Raw genomic sequence first — 23305 nt, 5'->3', positions numbered from 1 at the left:
TACACTAAGAAAGCATGTATGAATTAACTAAAGAGAAAGAAAGAAAGTAAGAAAGAAGGAAAGAAGGACAGAACAAAAGAAAGAAAAGGCTTTTACTTAACGTTGTGCTCAGGAAGGCAGTGCTATTCCTTAAAATGGACCCCAGAATAATCAATCAGAGTTTGCAGAACTACTGTGCCTGAGCTGCAGGGATAAAAAAGAAACTGTGTGTCCACATATTCGATTTCATCCTACCAAAAGGTCAGGAGGGTAAAAAGACACCAATAAATGTGCATGGCCTGACTCATTAAGCCATAAATGGGAACAGGGAATATAAACCTGCTGGTGGATGAAACTTTGTGTGTTGATGCACCTAACATCGATGTGGCCACTATTCAGCGTCCCATGATTAATTTCAGTAACATGATGGCAAATGTTTGCACGTCTTTGTGCACTCAAACATTAAGTTGCACCATATCACAACAATATAAAGTGAAATAATTAAAAGACAGGGCCTCAAGGTTTGCTAGAGACACACAGGTTCTTATCATTATCACTTTATGTTTTGCTTCAGTGATGCCTATCACCAAACAAATTTCAACAAATGAGTTAGTCAAATTACTCCAACCCATCACTAAATGCTCCACATGAGGAGGGTTTGGGGCAAAGTGGCAGTGACCAATTTTGCCCAGTTGGTAATCCTATCATGCCTAAGGCCATGAGATATTGCAACACAATCATCACATCAGCACTGTCTAAGGAAGTCACCAATATTACCTCATGCTACAACACCCATCATCATCTCCCTGTGGAGTGGCTCTAAACTACTACAATTTCAGTTCAGCTACCACATTCGTATGTTTGTGTTTTGAAGTTTGGTCCCAGCTTCCTGCGAAACTTCAAATATCTAGAGGCAAGAGCATGACATTCAGTGGTGAATGTGTTTATCTGTGATAGGTAAGGACTGCCCCAGGTGTGAGTGTGTGTGGGTTGTATTTGCATAGTTTGAAATATATAACAAGCCTGCAGTTTGTGTCTCTTCATTTTAATACCTGCGCACACAGTAGATAAATTTCCATAGGTGAGACTGAGGATCACTGTGATGCAATGAAGGTGGATAGCTTCGTCTGAGTAACGTATTGAAAGAAAGGTAGGTGCAGCATTAGTGAAAGCACATACTCCAGAGACTTCAAATATATAGAAACTCATTCACAGACAGAAACAGACTCACGCAGAGGCTGAAAACTCATTCTGCTTTGCTGATGCTGGGTCGGGTTCCACTCGGGGAGGAGTTTCCTGTTTCTCTGAGCCAATCAGGCCGAGCGGAAACAGGTCAGGTAGCCGAAGAAGACCTCAGAGGAAGAGCAGGCAGGGCAGAGCAGCCACGCACGCCAGGAGGTAAGAGAGCACACACACACATTCTCACACACACACGCACACCTTTAACCCTGTGAGATCACAGTTTCCCTCTGGGCTTTTGGTTGTGCATCAATGTCTAATTGCAGATATACCAGTATAACTACTTCTGCGTGTGCATGAGTGTGTGTGTGTGTGTGTGTGTTTGAGTGACTGTCAAAGCAGAAATAGGGCAGTGCCATTTTAGTCACTAAGATGAGAAGTGTTTTGAGGATTGAAGTGTCAGGATTTGAAGAAGAGGCAGTAAAAAAAAAAAAAAAAAAAAAGAATGATGCTTGTCATTCTAAACATTTATGAACATCACATAAGCAAAAGGTTTTGTGTTTGAGTGTTTTGTTTTGTTATCATTTTTAAATGAAGTTTGGTCTTGCAGTTAGATACCTTCCCTCATCGGAACATTTATTCTAATCATAGCTCAAAAAATTATGAAAGATATTGAAATCAGTGTGAATATACTATAACCAGAAAGTTTTGTGTTTGAATGTTTCATGCTTAAATGTCAAATTTGTTTTGTTTTATTTTGTTTGGTCCTGCAGTTGAATTATTTTCCTCACTGGAACATTTTACTGTAATTATAGCTCCAAAATCTTAAAAAGGTGTTCAAATTCAGGAGATCCAAGTGCCCTGTGCTACTGTTTGACTATGTTTTGGTCTGTCTCTGTGTGTGTCCATGTGTGCCTGAGAGTGTGTGAGCATGCGGATAGAAAGCAGGTCCCTTCTGTGTATCACTCGTCTATTTATAGTGAGAACAAATCCCAGATATGAGAGGAATCCTTCTACCACTTATGAGGCAGTCAGAGAGAAAGAGAGAGGGCGGAGAGAGGGAGAAAAGAGAAAGAAAAAGAAAGAGATGGGGAGTGGAGTGGAAAAAAGTCCTTAAGAGATACATAGAAAGTGTAAGTGAACAAGGGAGAGGTCTAAGTGCGTTCAAATCAAACATCAGACAATACAGTGTTGTATCATCAACAGGTAAGTTACATCTGCTTTGTTTATGTGTGAGTGTGTTGATGCACATGTTGTGTTTTTGATTTGTGGTAGGATACTACTGTAATATTCCCTCAGTATTTCATAGTTAATGGTCTAAAGTATATATCTCTGATAACCTGCAGGTCCTGGTGTGTAAATCCTTGAAGGAATAGTTTTGTTAAATGACAATATTGATCCTCTCACCTTACTCTTAGCTAGAAACTAAATAAATGTTTGGTGGTTATATAAATATTTAGGTTCACCATCTTAACTTATCCTGTCAGCATGCTAGCATTTGCTATTAGCAGTTAGCACAAACTAAAACTGCGGCTGATAGGAATGTCATTGTAGCAGTCATAGTTTTTAGTTTTAGTTTTAAGTTAAAGTTTGACCAGATAATGATGTTATATGAAAAGTTTAGGGATTATATAAGTTATCAGTGTTCATCCTCCAGGGAGCATGAATATCTGTGGTTAATTTCACAGTAATCTTTCCAATAGTTGAGCCAAAAATGTTAACCTCTCAGTGACGCTACAGGAAAAGTCATAATGTAACCAAAGTCATTCAGCTTCACCCTCTGAAGAATGTCTGTATAAAATTTTCTTGTCAATCCACTACAAAGTTTTTCAGATATATAAAGTCAAAAACAAAATATCATTGTAATGAACCAGACAAAGAATATATTTTTTAGTCATTTTTGCTACTGTACATGCAGCTACAGCTCTTTCATTGATATCCCAGAAATACAGTAATAACAACACACACTGATGCATGCGCACACTCCTATGCACGTTCACAGACACACACATACCTCAGAGAGTTTTTCTGTGAGGTGTCAGCACAGAGGTTTTAAAGGGTTTTAATGCTTGAAGATTTGAATAATCTAAAGTAGTCTGTGAGGAATAATTGTACCTGTGGTTATGAGTGCATTTGTGAGTGTGACAGAAAATATGAGTGTGCACATACAATATATGTGAAAGTGAAAGGGCCTGTCAGGCTTTGCATAGCGGCATCAGAGAGCAGCTGCTACTCGTGGCCAATATTAATATCATCACATTGTGTAAGCATAAGTGTGTGTCTGTGTCCACGGTTGTGTATTTTGGGGGTGTCCAGGCTTTTGCTCTGATGTCAAGGGCAGCAAAGCTCTTACTGTATGTTGTTGCACAAACAACACCCTAGCAACAGTATCTAAGTGCTGCCATCAATGCAGCGGCAGCAGCAGCAGTCAGAGAGCCTGAGACTCACTCAGTTCCTCTGGTCCTCTGAGCCACTAAAAGATAAGATAAATAGGCCATGGAAACTTCTACGATTAGGAACCACTTGGGTCAGTGTTGATCTGTGAAACAGCAAAAGGGGGGGGGAGCTGGAGGGAGGAGGTAAAAAATAACTGAAAAGAGGCTGAGAAGAAGTGTGGAAGAGGGGAGCACAGTGAGGGATTTACATTACTGGGATTTAATTACACAGCCTTATGAAAATGAAACTATATATTTTCAAATCATCAGGGAGGAAGGATGGACTTGGAGCTTTCAAACAAGTCCTCTGAATTAAATGGCAAACTGCATTATTTGTTCATGTCCTCTACAACAACTCATCAGAGTGTTTTCTGAGTTTATGTGGTTGGTTGGGATTGAAACTGAGGCCAGAGTGATCGATAAGTCCATTTAGTGACTGCTGCTCCTGCACAGAGCAAATGACTGTCAGTGAGAGAAGGTGCATTTAGATTCACACACATACTCTACAGCTATACATCATTATACTCGGTGCATAGTTTCTCTCTCACACCCTCAGTGCTTTTAAAATTGAGGCACTTTTACTTTGACATTCCCCTCTGCCTCTCAGTCTCCCTCTCATGAATGATTCAGAGAACAGTTCCTCTACCTGCTTCTCTCTGTAAGAGTCGCTAAGCAACTGAAATGCTATCCTAGGCCTTTAAAACCACAGAACAGAGTCCCAGTGCCCCCAACATGCACACACACAAACACATGCACATTTAAAAACACACTGAAACACACAGCTGAATGTCTGTGATCTGTGCTTCCTCCAGGTCAGCGGACTTACTGGGGGGATTATGTCCAAACCTTCGTCCAACGTCAAGGCCCTTCAGGTAAAATATCTGTCTGCTCAATATAAGCTGTTTCCATGGGTGAGTGTAGTTTCACAAAGTGTGTGTGTCAGAGAAGCAGAAGTAGAAATACCTTGATTAAAAAATACTCCATAACAAGTAAAGTGGAGACAGTAGATGTCAGAAGCTTTTCCACATTAAAGTATTTATTGGTAAAGGCAAATACAGAGTTCTGACTGTGCATATACAGTATCAAGGCTTTATTCAGAGTTGTAGCGAGGCAAAGGGATGCAGAGTGAGTCATGTGTGTTTCTGTTGTAATGGCTTTGTGTGTGTGTGTACGCATATCAGAGAGGGTTTCTACCATCGTCTCTCTCTTCTCATTGTGCTCATTTTCATTTCTAACCATGGGACAGGCATCAGGACAGAGGGTTTTTAAACACCAGTACAGTAAAAACATGAGGCTCTGAGTTCAGTCTTCATCACAAACATGAACAGCAGTACAGCTTCACATTACAAATAACTAACATTTAATTTTCAAAAGCAAACCATATCTTTGAGAGAGTTGCAAGTAGAATTGCTTTAAATGCCCACATTAATTTATCATTTGTATTGTGGATTTGATTTGCTGATGGCATACTGAATTACCATTTGGCAGCAGCCTCCCAAATACTGAATGTCAGATATAAGCATGTATTTGACCAAAAAAGGAACAAACTGTTCATTTGATGAAAAATTACAGCTTTGCAAATTGAAAATACTGTACTATAATGAATGAAAACTGTCTGGCAGGAAAGAAATCAATTCACTAACATCTGTTATGCTTTTGAAAATGGTTGGTAAGGGGTAAGGTGTAGTAAGTCTGGCTTGTAGTTAAAATGCTACAACCTGCACAAATAAGGGCAGGGTCCTTTAACAAATGGGCTGTGAAGAACAATTTAACTCACTCCTCTGTTTGGCCACCCAGGCTGATGGCTCCTGTAGATCAGCATTTACACTGACACCCTGTGTGTTACCCAGCAATTACACTATCAAATTAAAAACAACCACCAAACAGTGTTGAGCTGCTGCCAGAACAGCTGATAGAATCAGCAGATGTACACCACCAGCAAAACTGGTGTTGAGTTTTATTTGGCTACTGGTTCTACATCTCACATGTATCTCAGCCTAAGAGTAAAATCAAAGTCTGTTTGGTTTTTATTCTAGCTGAAAAAATAGCCTCTTCCTCTTCTTGCCCAGCTGTGTAGGTAAGGATTACATGTCTTGCAAAAGGACACTACAGTCTGGGATTCAAAGTGTGATTGACAGATTGTTGACAGATTGTCTTTTTTTTCTCCTCTCACCTGGATGTTCACTTCAAGTTCAAAAACACACTAAGCTTAAAGGATTAGTTCACCTTCAGTAATGTTCATAGAATCGATCAAAATGCAGCAGGTTACACTGTGTAGTTCCATCTCAGCTTTCTCCAAAATTTATAGCAAGTACTATCTTTAAATAGCTCCAAAAAACAAGTCGCTAAATTCCTCCAAACAGCTTGTGCAATTTAAGCATTTTGAGTCCAAATGTTTCCAATGTGGGTCCAATATTTACTCCTCTAACACCTATTCTTCACTGACATCACTCAGGCTGCGTGTATAACCTAAAGCAGAGTCTTATCAGCCATGTGCACTATTAGTAAGAAGAATAAAGATGATAAAAAAAGTAAATACTTAGGCCTTCAGTGCAGTGGTTTGGCTATAAAACACTTTCATGTGTGCTCTGTGAGGAGGTTTAGGGGACTACAGATTACACATACTAACAGCTGTGTTGTAGACATTTGTTTGTATAATTTCTAGTGTTCCATCCAGACATCAGTTGATTTTCATTCAGGTCAGACTGTTGCCAGCTGCTAAACTGTATAATCCATCACAGTAAACACTGAGTCTACATTCATTTTTGTCAAAGTTACATTTAAACTTCTCAACTGCGCATCTAAACTGTAATAACAAGAAGCAATAACACTGACTGAAAGTATGTACATTTGATGCTGCTATTTGTTATTTATTTCTTTATTTGTTATATCAATTATAGCTTGATTAAATGAATGAAAACCAAACCAAAACCATACCATGCTTGGAATGGTATGGGGGAAAACACATCTGTAAATCTAAAACTTGTACTTACAATAAAAGATAAAAGAATAACTTGTAGTAAAAGTAGTAGAACCAATGGCAACATGAAGTCCAAAGTTTTGATAAACTGCAGTTTCCCTTTAAAAATAAGACGGCGACTGAGATGGAATTACACCACTTGGGTTATTTCAGAGTGTGTTTTATTTCCTTGTAAATTAATTTTGGACATATTTTTTAAAGGTGAGCGTAATGATTGAATTTTCAATTTAGGGTGAAATATTCCTTTAGTCTTTGGTTGCGCTCAGTGGAGTTTCATAAAATGACTGCAAACAGCCATGGACGAATTATGAGACAAACGTGTAAAACGGAAGAAACGCAAGGTGACTACAGACACTGGAAGTATGGACTTTGCAGTTTTGAGTCTCTGTGGTCTTTTTGAGTCTGTTTGTGGTCATTTGACTGGCTTTCCAACAAGAAATGTTGACAGTAACTTCACACAGAAGCCCTGGCTCAGGTGTCGCGTCATGACCCCTTGGGCCCTGGAAGGCCTGTTCAGTAATCCTTCCATGTTAACAGCAGGCTAAGCATAAAGACAGTAAACAATCCCAGCCAAAGCAACATTACAGTGATACAAACCTTAGCAAACATGCTATGAATGAGGCGATTTCTTCCAGAACCTTCCTTCTAACCTTCAGATCTTAATCTCTGGAAAAAAATAAAACTCTCATAGAACAATATCCAGCATCCTCAGTGACGCACACCACACTCCCTGTCTGTACAGCTGTACAATATGAGCATATATACAATACATTACAGTACAGTACAATACAAAACACATCAAATCCAAGTAACAGGACATCAGGGCACGCAGCAGTAAAACATCAATTTAGCAGGCAGATCTCTGAGCTCTGTGTGTGAGAGTGTGTGTGTGTCCCAATTTTCATACAGACACAAGTCTCTTTTAGGGATTTGATGATAACCAGGAAATAGTGGTCATAATCAAAACAAGGGGTTTTGAGTAAACATCAAGAGTACAAACAGAGAGACAAATACACACACACACACACACACACACAGAGCGAGAGAGAGACAGGAAATTGTATTTGTTTAAGTGATGAAAGTATCTCATTGGCTCTTCTCGATGTCCGTCAGGCTAATTTGAAAATCCCGATGGGAGCTTTGCGTCCAGGGGCGGGACATCCTGTCAAGAGGAGAGAGGAGACAGTAGACACAGAGGAGGTAAGACAACACAAGAGACACACAAACACACATACACAAATACAGGTAAGTGGAAGAAAACATGTACCTGCAAGTATGTGACACAGAAAACATTTTTGTGTGGGAACCAGAAGTTTGGGCTCACTTTGTTCATGTTTTGCATACATGTTATTTCCCTTTAATCACAAATACATAAGTAATCTAAGTGTGTGATATTCTGGGATTGCATTGTCCCACAAAACATGTGGGACCGCTGTGTACTTTTTCATTTTCATCACCATGCTTCACTCACAGAGAGCTGCACTGAAACCAGAACTTCCGGATTCTGTTCCAGATGTAAGAAAATTTCATTCAAAATCCCATTGACATTTGTAACTAGAATCTAATATCATTGTCTAATGTCTGTCCTTTAACGGACACCATTTACCACCATTTATTTAGTAAAATGTCAACAAAGAGGTTAATCCATGAGTGAGTAGAGGGGTCACGGCTGGGACAGAGAGGACTGAACACTGTAGAAGTTGTTAGATTATGACTAACTTGGACAAAGAATAATAAATTTTTCAAGTAGCCAAAGATAAAACACTGCACACTAACAATATATATAATATGGTATTCAATGCACAGAAAATGGTGTGAGGTTGGTGATTTAAAGAACCATGAAGCTATTTTCTAAAATGTATTCTGTTCTCTTAATGCCACCAAATTCATCTACTGCTCATGTTATTTTCTTTCAGGCTCATTCACCAGACCAGCCCAGCGCTGCAGCCCAGACGCCGGAGGAGAAGAAGGCATTGCCGGGTGCGGTGAAACTGCCTGGGCCTGCTGTCAACCTATCAGAGCTGCAGAATGTCAAGAACGAACTACGATGGGTCACCAAGGATTAACACATGGGTGGGTGGTCAGACTCGAATGATATATGAGATCATATTTTCCCCTGAAATATCTGAAGGGGCTCTTTTGAGTGCAGTGCAAAGAGTCCAAAGAAAAAGATGCAAATCAGAACCAAAATACAAGTAAGGAAGCACAGAGATGAGTTCACAAACTGAGTCACTGGTTCTTTGTGAATGATGCAAATTCAGTCTGTGAGTATGAAAACAGCAAATAACTATCTAACTCTCCAAATACACAGAGAGAAGCTTCTGGGAACAGCTGATTGTGTTCAGTATCACTGATAAGAGTAAAGACTAGTAAGGGGTAAAGTCCTCCCACAGACACACACAATGTCATCACTAGAAAAGCTATGGCTGCTATAAAACTCTTAGTGCCTGATCACAGCAATTTGTGCCACAAGGTGAGTCATAACTCAGTCAAATCTAAACACACAGACATAATTCAGTCTAACTTAAACTTTGAGGATATTATCCATTGCAAACAAAATAAATAAAATTTAATTTAAAAAATCAATCTACTCCTGAATTCTTAAAGCAGTTTGAGGAAACTACTCAGGCAAGACATGAAACCTGGAAAAGCCCCAGTCTTCTAGGTCAGGCTGAAAATGAGGACCTGTAAGGTGCTGTAAGGTGACAAAACTAACCACTGACACTGTCATCATACACTGTATAAAATTAGGTAATGTGAAAGGTCACATTGTAATAAGTTTTCAGGATAACAGGGAAAATGACTCTGTAAAAAAATGTTATTTAATGCCATTAACAACACAAATGAAAATCACCCGTCACTGGGCTAAAGAGTCCTGAGTGTGCGACAGCACATTTTGAATATATCAAAGCACAAAAATGATGTTTAGTAGAGATATTATTAACACAGAGGAGTAAAATAATTTGAGTGAACAAAAACCTGTTTTGTGGAAGAGGTTATTATTGTACACTTAGGTGGATAATAAAGCAAAATAGACTTTTGTTTGCTTAAATGTTATTATTCTTTACACTAAAATGTATGACTGGTGTGCTGGGGGAATAAAGTGTGTTCAAAATGTCCCACTGCTTAGACAAATATAACTCCATAATCACTAAACATTATGTTTCTGTACCGGCATGATAAATGCTGAGATAACAATCATGGATGGTGTTAGTGAGACTCGTCTCCACAGTATTTACATGCAGTAGTTGGAGCTCACCACAGGGAGTCAGTGTGGGCTGCTCAGCTTTTGTTTGAGTCAAACAGTGTGTGTGTTGATGCCTCTGTGTGTGGGCAGGAGGGGTTGAGTCAAGCTCTATATTTATACTATATTGGAGTGTGTGTGTGTGTGTGTGTGTGTGTGTGTGTGTTTTATAAAAAAAGTGTACGTGTGTGTGTGTGAGTATAGAGGGGCAGTCTGTGCTGTGACTTTCTCAGCGGGACATAGAAACCACAATATCCAAACACTGCGGCTGTTCTGCCCTGCCCAAACCATGTGGGTGTGCTGTGTAGGAGATAAATGAGAGAGAGAGATGGAAAGAAAGAGACAGAAGCTGGTTCAAGTTTTAGTTATAAACACATTTCTCTGAGGCAGAGCTGCTCTGGAAAAAGAAATATTACTAAATACTATTTCTGAGCAGAGTCAGAGTTTACATTTATGTTGGGAAAGTGACATAATTACTTAAAAATTTAAGAAGCAGCGCAGAAATCCACCTGATTTCTGAGTGAACTTTAGATGGACATTATTTGTACTGCAATGTAATCCATAAAGAAAACAGAGGAGCATCTCACAGCTGCATAAAAACAAACAAATATTAGCTCAACGCTGGAAGCAGAAGTGTTGAATATTAGAATATAATATCAATATTGCTTGTGTCCATTATTATTATTGTGTCCATATACTTTTGGCCACATACAAAAAGAAAAATCTCAACAATTTCTTGAACACTAAGCATTATACATACTTTTTTACTATCGGTATACAGTTGTACAAAGATTATGTTTGAGCCAAAAGCAGATTTCTGAAATCACATTACCCAGAAAACTTAGGACAAAACCAAAAATACAGCAGGCAATGAATCCCTTGTTTTTTAAATCAAGAGCATGATGATTTCTGAAAGTTTTATTAGATATCTGCAGGCTAGCATGACTGCTTCAAACCAGAAGGGTCAGCTAAGCTAACCAGCATTTACTGTGCTTTATAACCTCTTCTCTTTTCAACTGGGTTTCAGTGTTCAAACATCACTTTGCCAGCAAAACTATAGCTCTATTGCTTCATCCACTGATGTTTAACTGGAAGTCTGCCTCTGAGAAGTGCCGGTATGACTAAAACTTGAACCTTGAGATGGAAATACACAGAAAATGTGGCACAGAGAGGGAGATCAAGCCACAGAGAGAAAGCAGAATGGAAAAAGGTCAAGAGAGATAAGTACAGAGAGAAAGCAGGTGATAGATCTTATATTTCGTCACAGTGGGCCCTGTATGAATGCAGTGACCTGGCCCTCTCCTTGCCGTCCTGCTGCCTCTCAGGGGTCAGCAGCTCTGAGACCGCTGATAGCAGAAATCCCTGTGTCTTTATCTGTCTTTTCTTCCCTTCAGGATCCCCCAGCCAGCCAGGCGGAGAGGAAAGCAGATAATCTTCATAGACACAGACTTGCCCACTGCCACTGAAGACTAGCAAACTACAAGCTAATCCCAACATGTTCGGACGCACAGCTTTCAGTGAAGCCAACGTCTGCAGAAAATATCCAACCTTTAACTACCATCCCCACCAAAAAGCAGGCATCCATAAACTCTCTTTCAGTCAGTACTCTAACAGATTAAAACACTAGAAAATGTTGATCTTACCATTTCAGTTGATGCTGTCTTGTCATTAAATCCAAATTTAAATCATAATTTATACAAAAAAGTACTGTAAAGATGAACTTGATTTTGCTGCAGCTAAGACTCCTCTTTACTTGGGACTTTTAGAAGTACACAAGATGCTTTTTTGTTTTGTGGGGTTGTTTTAACAATAGCAATATTTTATTTAAGTCTGGGTCATTCAGTGACAATCGACATAATTGATTGTCATTCCCCTTTTAACTCTTTGATGACCAAGTCTTTTCCATACCGTCAAAACTCCAACTATTCAACACTGATTTATACTGATGCTTTCTATTAAATTATTCCTTTCTAAATGTTGTTCCAATTTGTGGGATTTAAGTGCAATTGTGCTACTTTTTAGGGGGAAATGTTGTTGTTTAATAGTTATGATGATGGATATCTTCAGGAAAATACTGCAATAAATCAAGATGGTTCTAAAAAAATGTCCAGCCTTTGTTATTTGTTTCTGGCTACATCTGCTATCACAGAAAATGAGAATTCTGGTGTCTTCTAGAGTTAAATATTACTAAATAAATATTTTTAAATATGCAAATACTTGCTTTATATAAATAGAATTTGGCAACACTTTTTAGCCAATCTAGTATTGTGGCTCTCGGGATAGCAAGCTTGGTTGGTTGTTCAATCCACTGCTTTGCTCTAGACTGAAATATCTCAGCAAATGACAGACATCTGTGCTCTCCTGTGGATGCAGCCTGCTGTCTGACACCCTATTTTTTCCTCTAGTGCCACCATGAGGTTCACATTTGTGATTTTGAGTGACATGTTGAGTGACAACTACTGGATGGATTGCAATGACATTTAGACATTCATATTCCCCAGAGGATGAATCCTATTTCCTGTAGCACTACCAGCAGTAGTAACTAGTAGTGTGTTTTTGGTTATCTGGTGAATTACCTGAACATTCACTCTTCAGAATGGTGAATGCTGGTAAAATGTTATCACATGGATAATTTCTACTACTACTTTGGTTTATGGTAAACTAACAACATCCCCATCAGTCTCACCTGTACTTTGAGTTTAGTGCTAATTAGCAAATATTAGCATGCCAAAATGCTAAACTAAGATGGCGAGCATGGCAAAAATTAAACCTGCCACATATCAGCATGTTAGCATACTGACATCAAGGCTTGATAACATGGCTGAAGCCTCTTTGCCTTGTTTCCTCGTCATTTTAAATGAAAGAATCATCTTTCTGGTGAAGCTGACAGCTGTATCAGCTAGCTGACAAAGACACCCCAAATGAGATGACAGAACATGACAGTAAAGTTTTTATGGTGACGTGATTAAAATGGATTATTTCCTGGCGAGACTTTCCTTTTTGCTGTGGATGTCGGGAGATTGGTAGTAGAGAGCAAGGCATAATGTGTGCAGAAAAAAATACTCCATTCAGGCAAAATTAAATAACCTGGAAACTTTGACAAAAAACAAATTAAAACTTCATGTTTACTGTGATGGAAAATGTGGCTTGGAGAGTTTCCTAGAGTTAGAGTTTCACATTACTTGCTGCGCCTGAAGAGCAAAAAAAAAAAAGTACTGATATATCCAGCTGTAATATTCTTGTATTATATGCATATATAATGGGTATTACTGGGTTTTAGATAGGAGTTACGGGCATCTCTGTGCATGGAGTCACTTTGATCCTGACCTAAACCTTCAAATCCATCTGTTTCAGAGAGGAATGCCACATTAAAGCACACATGCCATCACACAACACACACACACACACACACACATCACCCAACCAGCCCAGTTACCCCCCACATCTCTCCCCCATTACAGCACATATCCATCATCACATCACATGTCCTCCTTTACACAGACAAACACACACAGAGCAGCTGTAGCTAAGTTTAGCCTCCATCAGGTCATGGTGGAATATTCAGCTGAGAGAGAAACACTGCTGGTGTTTTAACAACCATATGGGAGGATCTGACATTGTGTGGGAAAGATTAAAAACACTTTGCAGTTTCAAAAAAGCCGTGAGTCTGTTTTTCTCTTTTGCGAGTAGCCTTTACACTGAGTTTTGAACTAGTGTAACCCTTCCATAAAACAAAAACACCCACACACACACACGTGCACACACACACACACACACACACACACACATAAATACACATTCATTTGTGATTGTGAGCCAGCATCTATTCAGAGACGATGATCATAAGTCACTACAACATGTACTTTGCAGAGAATGCTGCAAGAACTTGTAAGTGTGCAGTAAAGTTGTAATGCTTCCACACTGATGTGCATGTGTGTGTGTGTAGACAGACAGACAGTAGCTCAACATTAATCACAAGGTTGTAAACACAGTAGACAACCTGTAGCCTGATACTGCAAATCTACCTCCATCCCCTCTTCTCTCTGCATAAAAATAATAGCATGACATGCATCTGCATGATTCTGCAGCAGGTCATTATGAGGTTAAATACCTCCCAAAAGGGCACGGCTTACTCTAATACCAAACACTATGCGCTACTTTTGACACTTGCAAAATCTGTGACAGCTTGGCAAAACTTCTGCGGGTTTGATATGTACCTCGCGCCGGATCCACAGAGCTGTGTCTGTGTTTCTATTCCTGTCGCCATGGCGATGAGGGTACAGATAGGTGCCGAGGCAACCATGCCCTGGAATCTTGGTCGCAGAGTATAGCAGCTGTATTTATCGATGAGTTCATCCTCTGGGATAGACACTAAAACCCTGCCAGGCTCCCTTTTCTCTTTGTATGTGTGTGTGTTCAGTGTGTTTATCCATGCATCTGCTCCCTTGCTGGGTTAGTGTGTATGTTGGATGCATGTATTTGGGTGATACTCCCTCCCGGACTAAGAGAAAAGGGCAGCGGACAAACACAAAGCCAACAGAGCCGGGATATCACAGAAAGAGACAGGAGACTTTGGGACGGACTACGTTTAAGGGCCAAAAGGGGGGAGGGTCAGAGGACTGGCATTTGGTAACTTTCCTATCATAGTGTCACATGCTCGCCACCGCAGACAGAGCAGGACATAAACACAGATGGAGAGAGCTCGACTAAGGACACACACTTTACTCTCTTTTCCATTTAACTGTCTGTTTTTTCCCCCCATTTCTTGCTTCTTGCTTTTAACATCTCATTATCCTGCTCTTCTGCTAATAATTCTCTTTTTGTCAAGCAGGTTGTTAGCTACATATTTTTTGACTGCACTCATTGCTGCTTTTCCTCTGCTTTCTGCTTTTTAAAGTTTCTTCTCCTTACTTCCTGACATTTCCCTCTCATTGCTGCTTCCTTGCACCTTCCTGACTAAGCTCTTTCTTTAACTTGCAACTCATCCACTTTTTCCCTCTTTATAACTTCTTGTTCTTTCATCTCCTTTCCTTGCCTCCTATCTTTTGGATGGATAGCTACTCCTTCCTCTACAGTTCCTCCCACAGAACTGGACTTCTCTCTGGCTTCCAGCGCCTGCGCTCTGAGAGAAAGATGTGTGATGTTGTCCTCGAGGCCGGTGGTGTATCCTTCCCATGTCACCGGGCCCTTTTGGCCAGTTCCAGCGTGTATTTTTGGGCTCTGTTTGGAGAGACTACTGCAGAGAGACTAGCAGGCTCCATCAGCCTCCCGGTGCTAACACCTGAGGGCTTAGACGTCATTCTGGACTTCCTGTACTCAGGCTGGCTCAGTGTATCACCCTCCACAATTTCTGTTGTCCTGGAAGCAGCCAGGTACCTGCAAGTGGAGACAGCTGTGTCGATATGTGAGCGCTTCATGACTGATGGGTTAAGCACTGAGAACTGCTGCAGCTATGCTAATCTGGCTGAACGTCATGCGCTATCAAACGCACTTGAGACTGCCAATCAAACCATCGCTATGGAGATGGGGACATTGCTCCAGGAGAGCAGGGATGAACTGCTTGAGCTGAATATCCAATCCCTGATGGCTGTGCTTGATGCCGATGAGATACCTGGGGTCAAGGAGGTGGAGCTAATAAAGCTGGCTCTGGATTGGCTGGATGAGAATGGACCCCTCCCATTGCTGCAATCAAATCTGCTGCTGAGTCGTCTGCGCTACGGATTGGTCGGCGCTTCTGATCTCACCAACCTTAACCACAGGGCCATGGCCACACCTTTAATCAGAAGTCAACTGACTCGAGCTTTAGAATACCACAGGATGGGTTCAGCTCAGCCAATCAGACAGAGCAGGCAGTCGACACTTAGAGCATCGCCCAATCGTGTGCTGCTCTTGGGTGGGGGGTCCAGCGCCGATTGGCCAGAACAGCAGGTGTTGGTGTTTGATCCAAGAAACAAGAAGTTTTCGTCTCTGAGTTCCTGTCTCCCGCTGCGACTGAGAAATCACTGTGTGTGCTCAGTGGGAGGTTTCCTCTTTGTAATCGGAGGAGAGGAAGTGAAAGAAGCAGATGAGGATGGAAAAAAGTCTGTCACCACAACAACATCCAACCAGGTGTGGCGGTATGATCCTCGCTTCGCCTGCTGGGAAAAAGTGGAGTCCATGCTGGAGAGACGGGCACAGTTCACCTGCTGTGTGGTGGAGGATGCTATTTATGCCATTGGGGGGCGACACACACAACCAGACGCCAACACACACACCTCGGTAGCTTCTGTTGAGTTTTATGACATGACCACAGGAGCGTGGAGGAGAGGAGCAAAGATGCCTCACCCTCTGTATGGCCACGCATCTACTGTGCTTGGCAACAGCATCTATGTGTCAGGTGGTCTCCTGGGCAACCAGGACATCATCCATGGCAGTAACCGTGGTGATAACCAGGATGAAAACAGGGAGAGCAGCAGAGAGGTCCTGCAGTGGGACCTCAAAAGTAGAGTTTGGGAAAAGAGGGCGTCCATGTCTATCGCCAGGTTCAGTCATCGCTTAGCAACTGCCAATGGCTACATCTACGCCCTGCTGGGGATGTACGAACCTTTCTGTGATATAGAACGATATGATTCACGCACAGACCATTGGACACGCCTCAGACCACTTCTCATTGGCTCCTTCAACTACGGGATGGTGTCAATGCCATCAGGGAATCTGCTGGTATTTGGAGGGAGAAGATGGAGCGACGGACAGGAGGTGATCATGAAGAGTGTGTTGGAGTATGACACAAAAAGAGACCGCTGGAGAGAGATCTGTCAGCTCCCCAGACCTCTCACTGGCACTGAGTGCACACTGCTACCCCTGCCAGACTAAAGTGTACACATTGTGAGAAAATCTAACAAGTTATGTGGAATAGCACCTGTATTGAGGCTACTTCGCTTACAATTAGGTGCAAAGCAAGAGAGCACATGTTAGGATAATAATATGACAATATCAGAAATTGGACTCTCAATTTTTGGCTGTCAAAGTTACTCAACAGTTGAACATATGGGACTAAAATTATTGGGTTTCAGTTCATACAAGAAAAATAGGAAGAAAAAGTGTATCCATCTCAATAGAGAGCTTTGTGGCTTGTGTTGGGAAATGAAACTGGGTTGCCAGAGATGAAATGTTTACCACCACTTCAGCCTCAACAGCTTTACTCTCCAACTCACTGTCTCATTAGAGGACAGCATGTGTGAATTATTCTTCTTCAGGATACTTCAAAAAATATTTCAAAAAGAGTGAATTTGAAGCGTGTAAAAAATTCATAACATGCTCCTTAACCTAGTCCACTACTACTGAAAGAAATAGTTTGACATTTTGAGAAATACACTCATGAACTTATTTAATGTTTTGCAGAGTTTCATGAGAAGATCGATACCACTCTGATATCTGTTCATTAAATATGAAGCTAGAACCACAAGTAGGTTAGCTTAGCTAGCACATAATTTTTTTTTTGTCACACCTTACTGTTTAACATGTTAATTATTGAGCTTTGAGTTTTTTTTCTACATTTGGACAGAGCCAGGCTAGCTGTTTTCCTTTGTTTCCACTGTTTATGCTAGGCCAGCTAACTATCTCCTGGTTCTACCTGATGGACCACGGTAAAGATTTTCTTTTCAAACTCATTATAAATTAGCGGTTCCCACAATACTGAACTGTTCAACATACATGTCAAGACAAAACTATACATGTTAAAAGGGACATTTTATTGTATTTTTGTTGGTGTTTTGGAGCGCATGTCCATATCAGATCACCGATTTGACAGATTTAATCACATATTTAATTATAATCATTTAGATGTACTTACCCTGATCTACATTTTTGGGTAATACTGTTATTGAGAGCTAATTAGAACAGTAAAGTAAGCTTAAAATCTGAGCTCACCAAGAATGACAATGAGATAGTTGGTGTTTTGGCAATGATATTCCTGTGACCGGATGTGAACATGTTCTAAAAGGAGAAATAAACTAAGGAGCTAAGGACAGAGATAAAGAGGATTAGGAGAACAAGTGGAGGTGAGGTGAAGAGATTTAGTGGGGCGAAGGTAATTCTTGAATAGATTAGTTTTTAGGAAGAGGCTGAGTCAGACTGCAGAGGAGGCTATCACACATAAGAGTGAATAGAGAAGAAGTCAAAACAGGAGATAAGGTGATGAAGGTGGAGGGGGATATCTTTGAAATAAAAACAACAGCACAGCTAAGCTGAATATTTTATAGAAGTAACAGATGAAAGTTCCATGCATGTGACATTCCTGTTTATTTACTAGTGATGAATTATTAAAGTTTTCCATAAGATAGATATAGAAATAGAAGCATACCAGGCATATTGAGTGACCTTTTTCCTGTCTTGTTTTCTTGTTCCATATTTCTGTCTGTTGGTTAAAGCTACAGAGTCAAAGAAGCATTAACAGGAAATCATAGGCCTATGCATGATTCTAGGCTAACTAGGTAAACTGCTGTAGTCCATTATTCATGGACCTCTTAGCTTGTATCTACTTCCATTAATACACACTGTGCTGTCTGTAACATTATTTATTTAATATGCTCTACTATGTTATTATATTACTACGGTAATATTATATTAAAAATTAATTGAATGCCTCATAATATCCTGTAGAAAAGCCAACAAACATAAGTATTGCAGAACTGTGCACAGATACTAGAACCTCTAAACTTAACTTACTGCGGGCGACTTAAAATACTTTATATACAAATCATGTTAGTCATCTATTACTGTCAAGACACTTTTGGAATTTAATGCAGAGTTGTACAATTAAACATTCCAATTGGTAATTATCATGAAGTAATGAATATGTATTATGAATTCTGATGGATCAGATAAACTCAGTGTGATCACACCAGCAGGACAAGATCATAAACCACTGGAGAATATTTGAAAAATTCATTCATTCAATTACTAATATGTACCAATAAAACTGGATTGCATTGGTTATAGTGTGTTTTTTCAATTTATCTCAGTTTCAGCTCTTAGTTTTCAGTAACAGTCATGTACGAGGTGGGGCAGTGTCGTCACAGTTTTCACGAAAACTGCATATTGGCTGTAAGGTTGGCGCTTTCAAAAAATTACACTCTGGAACCCTGTTTCAAAAGTTTGCGTTTTCAGGTCTATTTGCATTTCATCAAAACGTTTTCTGTTGGAACACAATAAGCACAAGGTGCATATTGAACTGGCCAAAAGTATGTGGACACCCTGCTGTAACAACCTCCACACCAGGTTTTCACAAGTTTTTTGCCGGGATTTGCTCTCATTCAGCCACAAGATAATAGACTGCAGGAAAGTTCAGACAGTACAGCAGCCTGGTATCCCCCCCATCAGCCCCTCTCCTCCTCAACATCTACAGATCAGAAAAAAAAGAAAAAAAACACAGAAACACCTTCATCCAAATGACCAAACTTTATTGATCCACCCTCTTCTTCCAACAGAATATCTAGATTTAGCACGTAAATAAATACTGTTTTTTTAACCATAATTTTTAGCTTTAACATTAAATAATCTTTACTCAACGACAGTCTGTCCAAAAAAACCTGATAGAATTAGAGAACATTATCCAAGACACTTAGTTTGCACTCTACACAGAGAGATCTACTGTATCTAGAGATTTCAAACACAAAAACAGAAAAGGAATATTGTGTTTATCTACAACAAAGACATGCTACTACAACCAACCACGGGCAGCAGCATAGAAAGAGCATTCAAACTGTGTGTTTCTGTGTGCTTATTAGTGTGTGCATGTGTATTTGTGTTTATGATTGCTTTCATAGTTTTGTGCAGTGTCTCTGAGTATTAAGTCATTTGGCAGCAGCGTACAAATAACAAACTAATATATTTTTATTAGATCCATATTTCAATTCCTATGCAAATATTTCCTCATATTCTCTATGTGGCATGCAGGTTACAGAGAGCCAAATGGTGTCCAAGGAAACGTCCACCCTCAGAAACATTAACACTGTTTTATGAAGTACAATCAATGAAACTGTCAGGAGATATTTTGTGAAGAAGGACCGACTCCTCTACTTTAATTAGAGATTTTTGTGTGCTTTTTAGGATGCTTTTCTAAGATGACCAGAACAGCTTGTAGTCGCCATGGTGACTATATCTCAGGTGTTATAGTGGGGATGAAGTTGCCCATTAAAGCCAGTGAAAATCAAAGGATAAAAAACAGAAAATAGATCCCGAGGCAAACGGCAAGATTCCAGTCTCTTCTTTCAGTGCTGCCTCTGTGGATGCTGCCTTACATGTTGTCTATGCTCAAAAAGTGATAGAAAAAAAAAAAAAAAAAAAAAACCCTTTGCTAATGGGACTGGTCAATGCAATCAAAGATGTTTTCATACACTTTAGAAATCTTGTTTGAGATTGAAGTGGTTTTATAGAGATATAGGCCTCATTTACATCTGTCATTGACATGTGATCTGTATCTGGATTTTCTGTCTGTACAAGAAAAAATGCAAATGCAAGCTGGTCTGGCTTGCACTGTGATCAGATCTCAGCCAAGTGCAATTGATACAGTGTGACCATATTCAGACTCAGAATCAGAAATAGGTTTATGACCAAGTAGGTTTTTACATACAATGAATTTGCCTCTGTGATTTGGCGCATAATGCTCAAAATATACAAAGTAAGAAAAAATCACTTTAATAGAACTGAAGTTGTTTAACTCCACCACTTCCTGCTAGCTTTAAGATGGAGTACGAGACTACATTAGACTACATTACATTCAAGTCCTCTATGCCAAACGAGTTCACATAATGGTGATCTCTGTACTTCACTTTATAAAGTTTTAAATCTAGCGTCTGTGGTAAGCGTCTCAGCTTTGGCACTGATGGTAAGGCATTTTATGTCAAGTAGCAGCGATTGGTTTAGCAGAGCTGAAGAGGAGCAGCAGGTACTGGTAGGCTATGGCAAATGGGAATATGGCAGAAAAATCTAGGAAGCAGTTTCTGATGCTCTAGATGAAGATAAAGAGAGAAAGAGAGATGGAGTAGAGGGGAGACAAAAGTTTTGCAATGCAGCTTTAAACTACACACAAAAGGCAAAACTTGTAGCAGTGGCTAACAAGTTATCCTTAACAATCACAGCGCTTCCCTTGATCTGGCACGTTCCTTGTTAAATTGATAAGTCCCCCAGCCCTAACTCGCTAATTAACATACTGAGATCCAATCACAATGCAGGGGTAACTGGAATAATAAGAATTCTTCTTGATCAGGTGTTAACACAAAGGCCTGTGGAGCAGATGTTATTATCCAGATACAGATAACATGTTAATAAAAGGAGCAAAAGGAACAATAATAATGATGAGATCACAGAAATATATGCTATATCTAACATTAAGGTATCTGTGGGAATACATCACCAATTACAAATTCAAGTGTAGTAAAATGATGAACACCAAACATATTGCACCACAGCATGGGCTCCTAAAGTGTTAACAGGGTGAAGATGTTCTTAGGGTGGACTTTTCCTTTAAGTGGGTCCTATAGAGTGTGCATGCTTCAGGTCCAGCCCAGCACAGTACGTACAGTATTTCTACCAAACCAGCACAAACAAAAGTCTTTAAAACTAGACAGAAACTGAGACTACTGATTTAAAAAAGACCTGTGCTTATTGTTCTCTGCTGTAACACTCACTGTACAGAAAATATCATCATAGACATCAAGTATAAGGCTTGATGGGATACAATATATGTCACTCTGAGGCTATTAGACTGTCTATGAGACACTGTGCAGTCAGTATAAACATGGCACAACAAGCAGGATGAAATACTGTGTAATGGCAGCTCACGAAGACACTATTAGACAGATCTGTCCATGTCAGGAGGAGCAAACTGATGAGCATCGTCCAAAGTAATCTGCGTCGATCCCTTATATCCATGGAGAGTATTTTAGGTATAAAGCACAAAAGCTAACATGTAATACTTAAGAATCAGTGTATTGTCTGCCCCCGAGCCAGCTGGAGTGGCATAACCAATCAGCTTGTGGATTGATGTGACATGAGGGCACAGAGGCGTCTCCTCAGAAAGAAGCTGTCATGTTGCACTTGTACACTGTGGCTGTTGAAAGCTATCGGGATGTGAATGGAGTTGTCCTTACTTCCCTCTCTTGAAGCAATCCGTCACTATCTGCACTGATGCAAAACTCTTTGCTGATCATAACCCTGATGCATCAAAACGTCAGCTGCATTTTCCAGAATCAGGAGATGAGAGCAGCTTAAGCGTGTGTGTGCATGTGTTTGTGTTTTACACGTCAGACATGGGTCTCGATGTAGGAGTGTGTGTGAGAGAGCGAGGGGGTCAGTGGCGGACCGGGGTCTGATTCAGTGGTGGAGTTTGGCTCCTGAGAGAACAGCTCCTGATAGGCTCTCTTCCACTCCTGGAACTCAACCGACGACAGCTGGGGATTGGCCAACAGCCTGTCAATCAGCGCTAGCTCCCCCTCCCTGTCCTATGGGGATGCAGAAACACAGGAGGGGCGGATCACTTTTTAATTTTTTTCTTTTTTTAAAGACTATTCTTTAAAATGCAGACACATGAAAAGCAAGACACACACTTAAGGGGATACACCGAGTTTGGGGCAACTAATTCTATCATCTGAAAAGTTAGAAGAGGAGAATGAATTGGTAGCTGCTTTCATACTAAATTACCAGTCACTAATTGCTTTATTACACCCTTATTGGTGAATAAATGACACACCAGTGCTTTGTAGATTGATTAGAAGTCATTAACACAATATATCTGGGTTGCCAGATTGTGAAAAATACATTTGCCTGGTGGTTATCCTCCTCCAGCATGATACAGCTCTTGTTTGTTAGGATGCCACATCAATGGCTGCAGAGCATCTGGACCAAAACCCATTTATTTATATTTACAACTGAAAATGTGATGTATCATTGTTAGAGCTTTTTTATTAACTACTTATTTACATTTAGAATTTATGCTTTTGTATGCCTCATTACTTTGTGTATCTTTTTAGATTTTTGTTTAAATTTTTAGTTATTTATTAATGTATTGATTAACAATTCCACTGCTGAGCTGCAGCACTCCATTGCCCTGACAGCAATGACGTATTGAACTGAACTCAACTGAATAACATGGCTACCTTTTGCTTTTAGCTTATTTGAATGTGAGAAACCTGTGACTTAATCAACATCTAAATTCAGAATTGTTGCTTTATTAGGGACTGAAAAACATTTTATTCATGGCTTATTAACATTTCATCACTCCTTCCATGATTTGGAATTTTTCAGAAAAGCTAAAGGATTAAGTGCTCCTCTGTGAGTTATGCAAACTTTCTCCTTCTTTACTACCATTTAAAAGCCCATTATGGATTGTCATGAAGCTGAAAGCCTGCCTTTTTTTTTAATGTATGAAAAGTTCAGTTTCACAGGTCAGCGATTGTAACTGCAGGCACAATGGCTTAATTTGTTATTGCTTATGGCTTATAATTTAAA

The 23305-nt window shown here is 40.0% G+C and overlaps 3 protein-coding genes across 6 annotated transcripts in view; 2 read left to right on the top strand and 1 right to left on the bottom strand.

Annotated features, from left to right (window-relative positions):
- The first annotated feature begins 1272 nt into the window (after window positions 1-1272).
- Window positions 1273-11921, top strand: smpx (small muscle protein X-linked). Of its 3 annotated transcripts, none has more exons than XM_018679299.2 (6): window positions 1273-1377; window positions 4406-4465; window positions 7687-7773; window positions 8047-8088; window positions 8490-8646; window positions 11212-11921. In XM_018679299.2, the coding sequence occupies exons 2-5, from the start codon at window positions 4430-4432 to the stop codon at window positions 8637-8639; spliced, it is 315 nt and encodes a 104-aa protein (XP_018534815.1). In that variant the 5' UTR covers window positions 1273-1377; window positions 4406-4429; the 3' UTR covers window positions 8640-8646; window positions 11212-11921. The 3 variants fall into 3 exon arrangements, with proteins under 3 accessions (XP_018534815.1, XP_018534814.1, XP_018534816.1); XM_018679298.2 differs by lacking the exon at window positions 1273-1377 and adding an exon at window positions 2182-2364; XM_018679300.2 differs by lacking the exons at window positions 1273-1377; window positions 8047-8088 and adding an exon at window positions 2187-2364.
- A 2360-nt stretch (window positions 11922-14281) lies between these two features.
- On the top strand, window positions 14282-18155 carry LOC108885103 (kelch-like protein 34). Its single transcript, XM_018679296.2, has 2 exons — window positions 14282-17989; window positions 18074-18155. The coding sequence occupies exon 1, from the start codon at window positions 14867-14869 to the stop codon at window positions 16667-16669; it is 1803 nt and encodes a 600-aa protein (XP_018534812.1). The 5' UTR covers window positions 14282-14866; the 3' UTR covers window positions 16670-17989; window positions 18074-18155.
- A 1085-nt stretch (window positions 18156-19240) lies between these two features.
- Window positions 19241-23305, bottom strand: part of cnksr2a (connector enhancer of kinase suppressor of Ras 2a) — a 43055-nt gene continuing 38990 nt past the window's right edge. Inside the window, exon 24 of one of the 2 annotated variants that reach the window (XM_018679288.2) lies at window positions 19241-22299. In XM_018679288.2, the coding sequence (XP_018534804.1) occupies window positions 22102-22299 (198 nt within the window). In that variant the 3' untranslated portion in view covers window positions 19241-22101. The remainder of the gene's footprint in view (window positions 22300-23305) is intronic. The other variant, XM_018679291.2, reaches the window with a different exon arrangement.

Source organism: Lates calcarifer, linkage group LG24, assembly GCF_001640805.2.
Source record: "Lates calcarifer isolate ASB-BC8 linkage group LG24, TLL_Latcal_v3, whole genome shotgun sequence".
Taxonomy (NCBI): Eukaryota; Metazoa; Chordata; class Actinopteri; family Centropomidae; genus Lates; species Lates calcarifer.
Note: the sequence above shows the minus strand (reverse complement) of the source record. Positions and strands in the feature narration are given on the sequence as shown.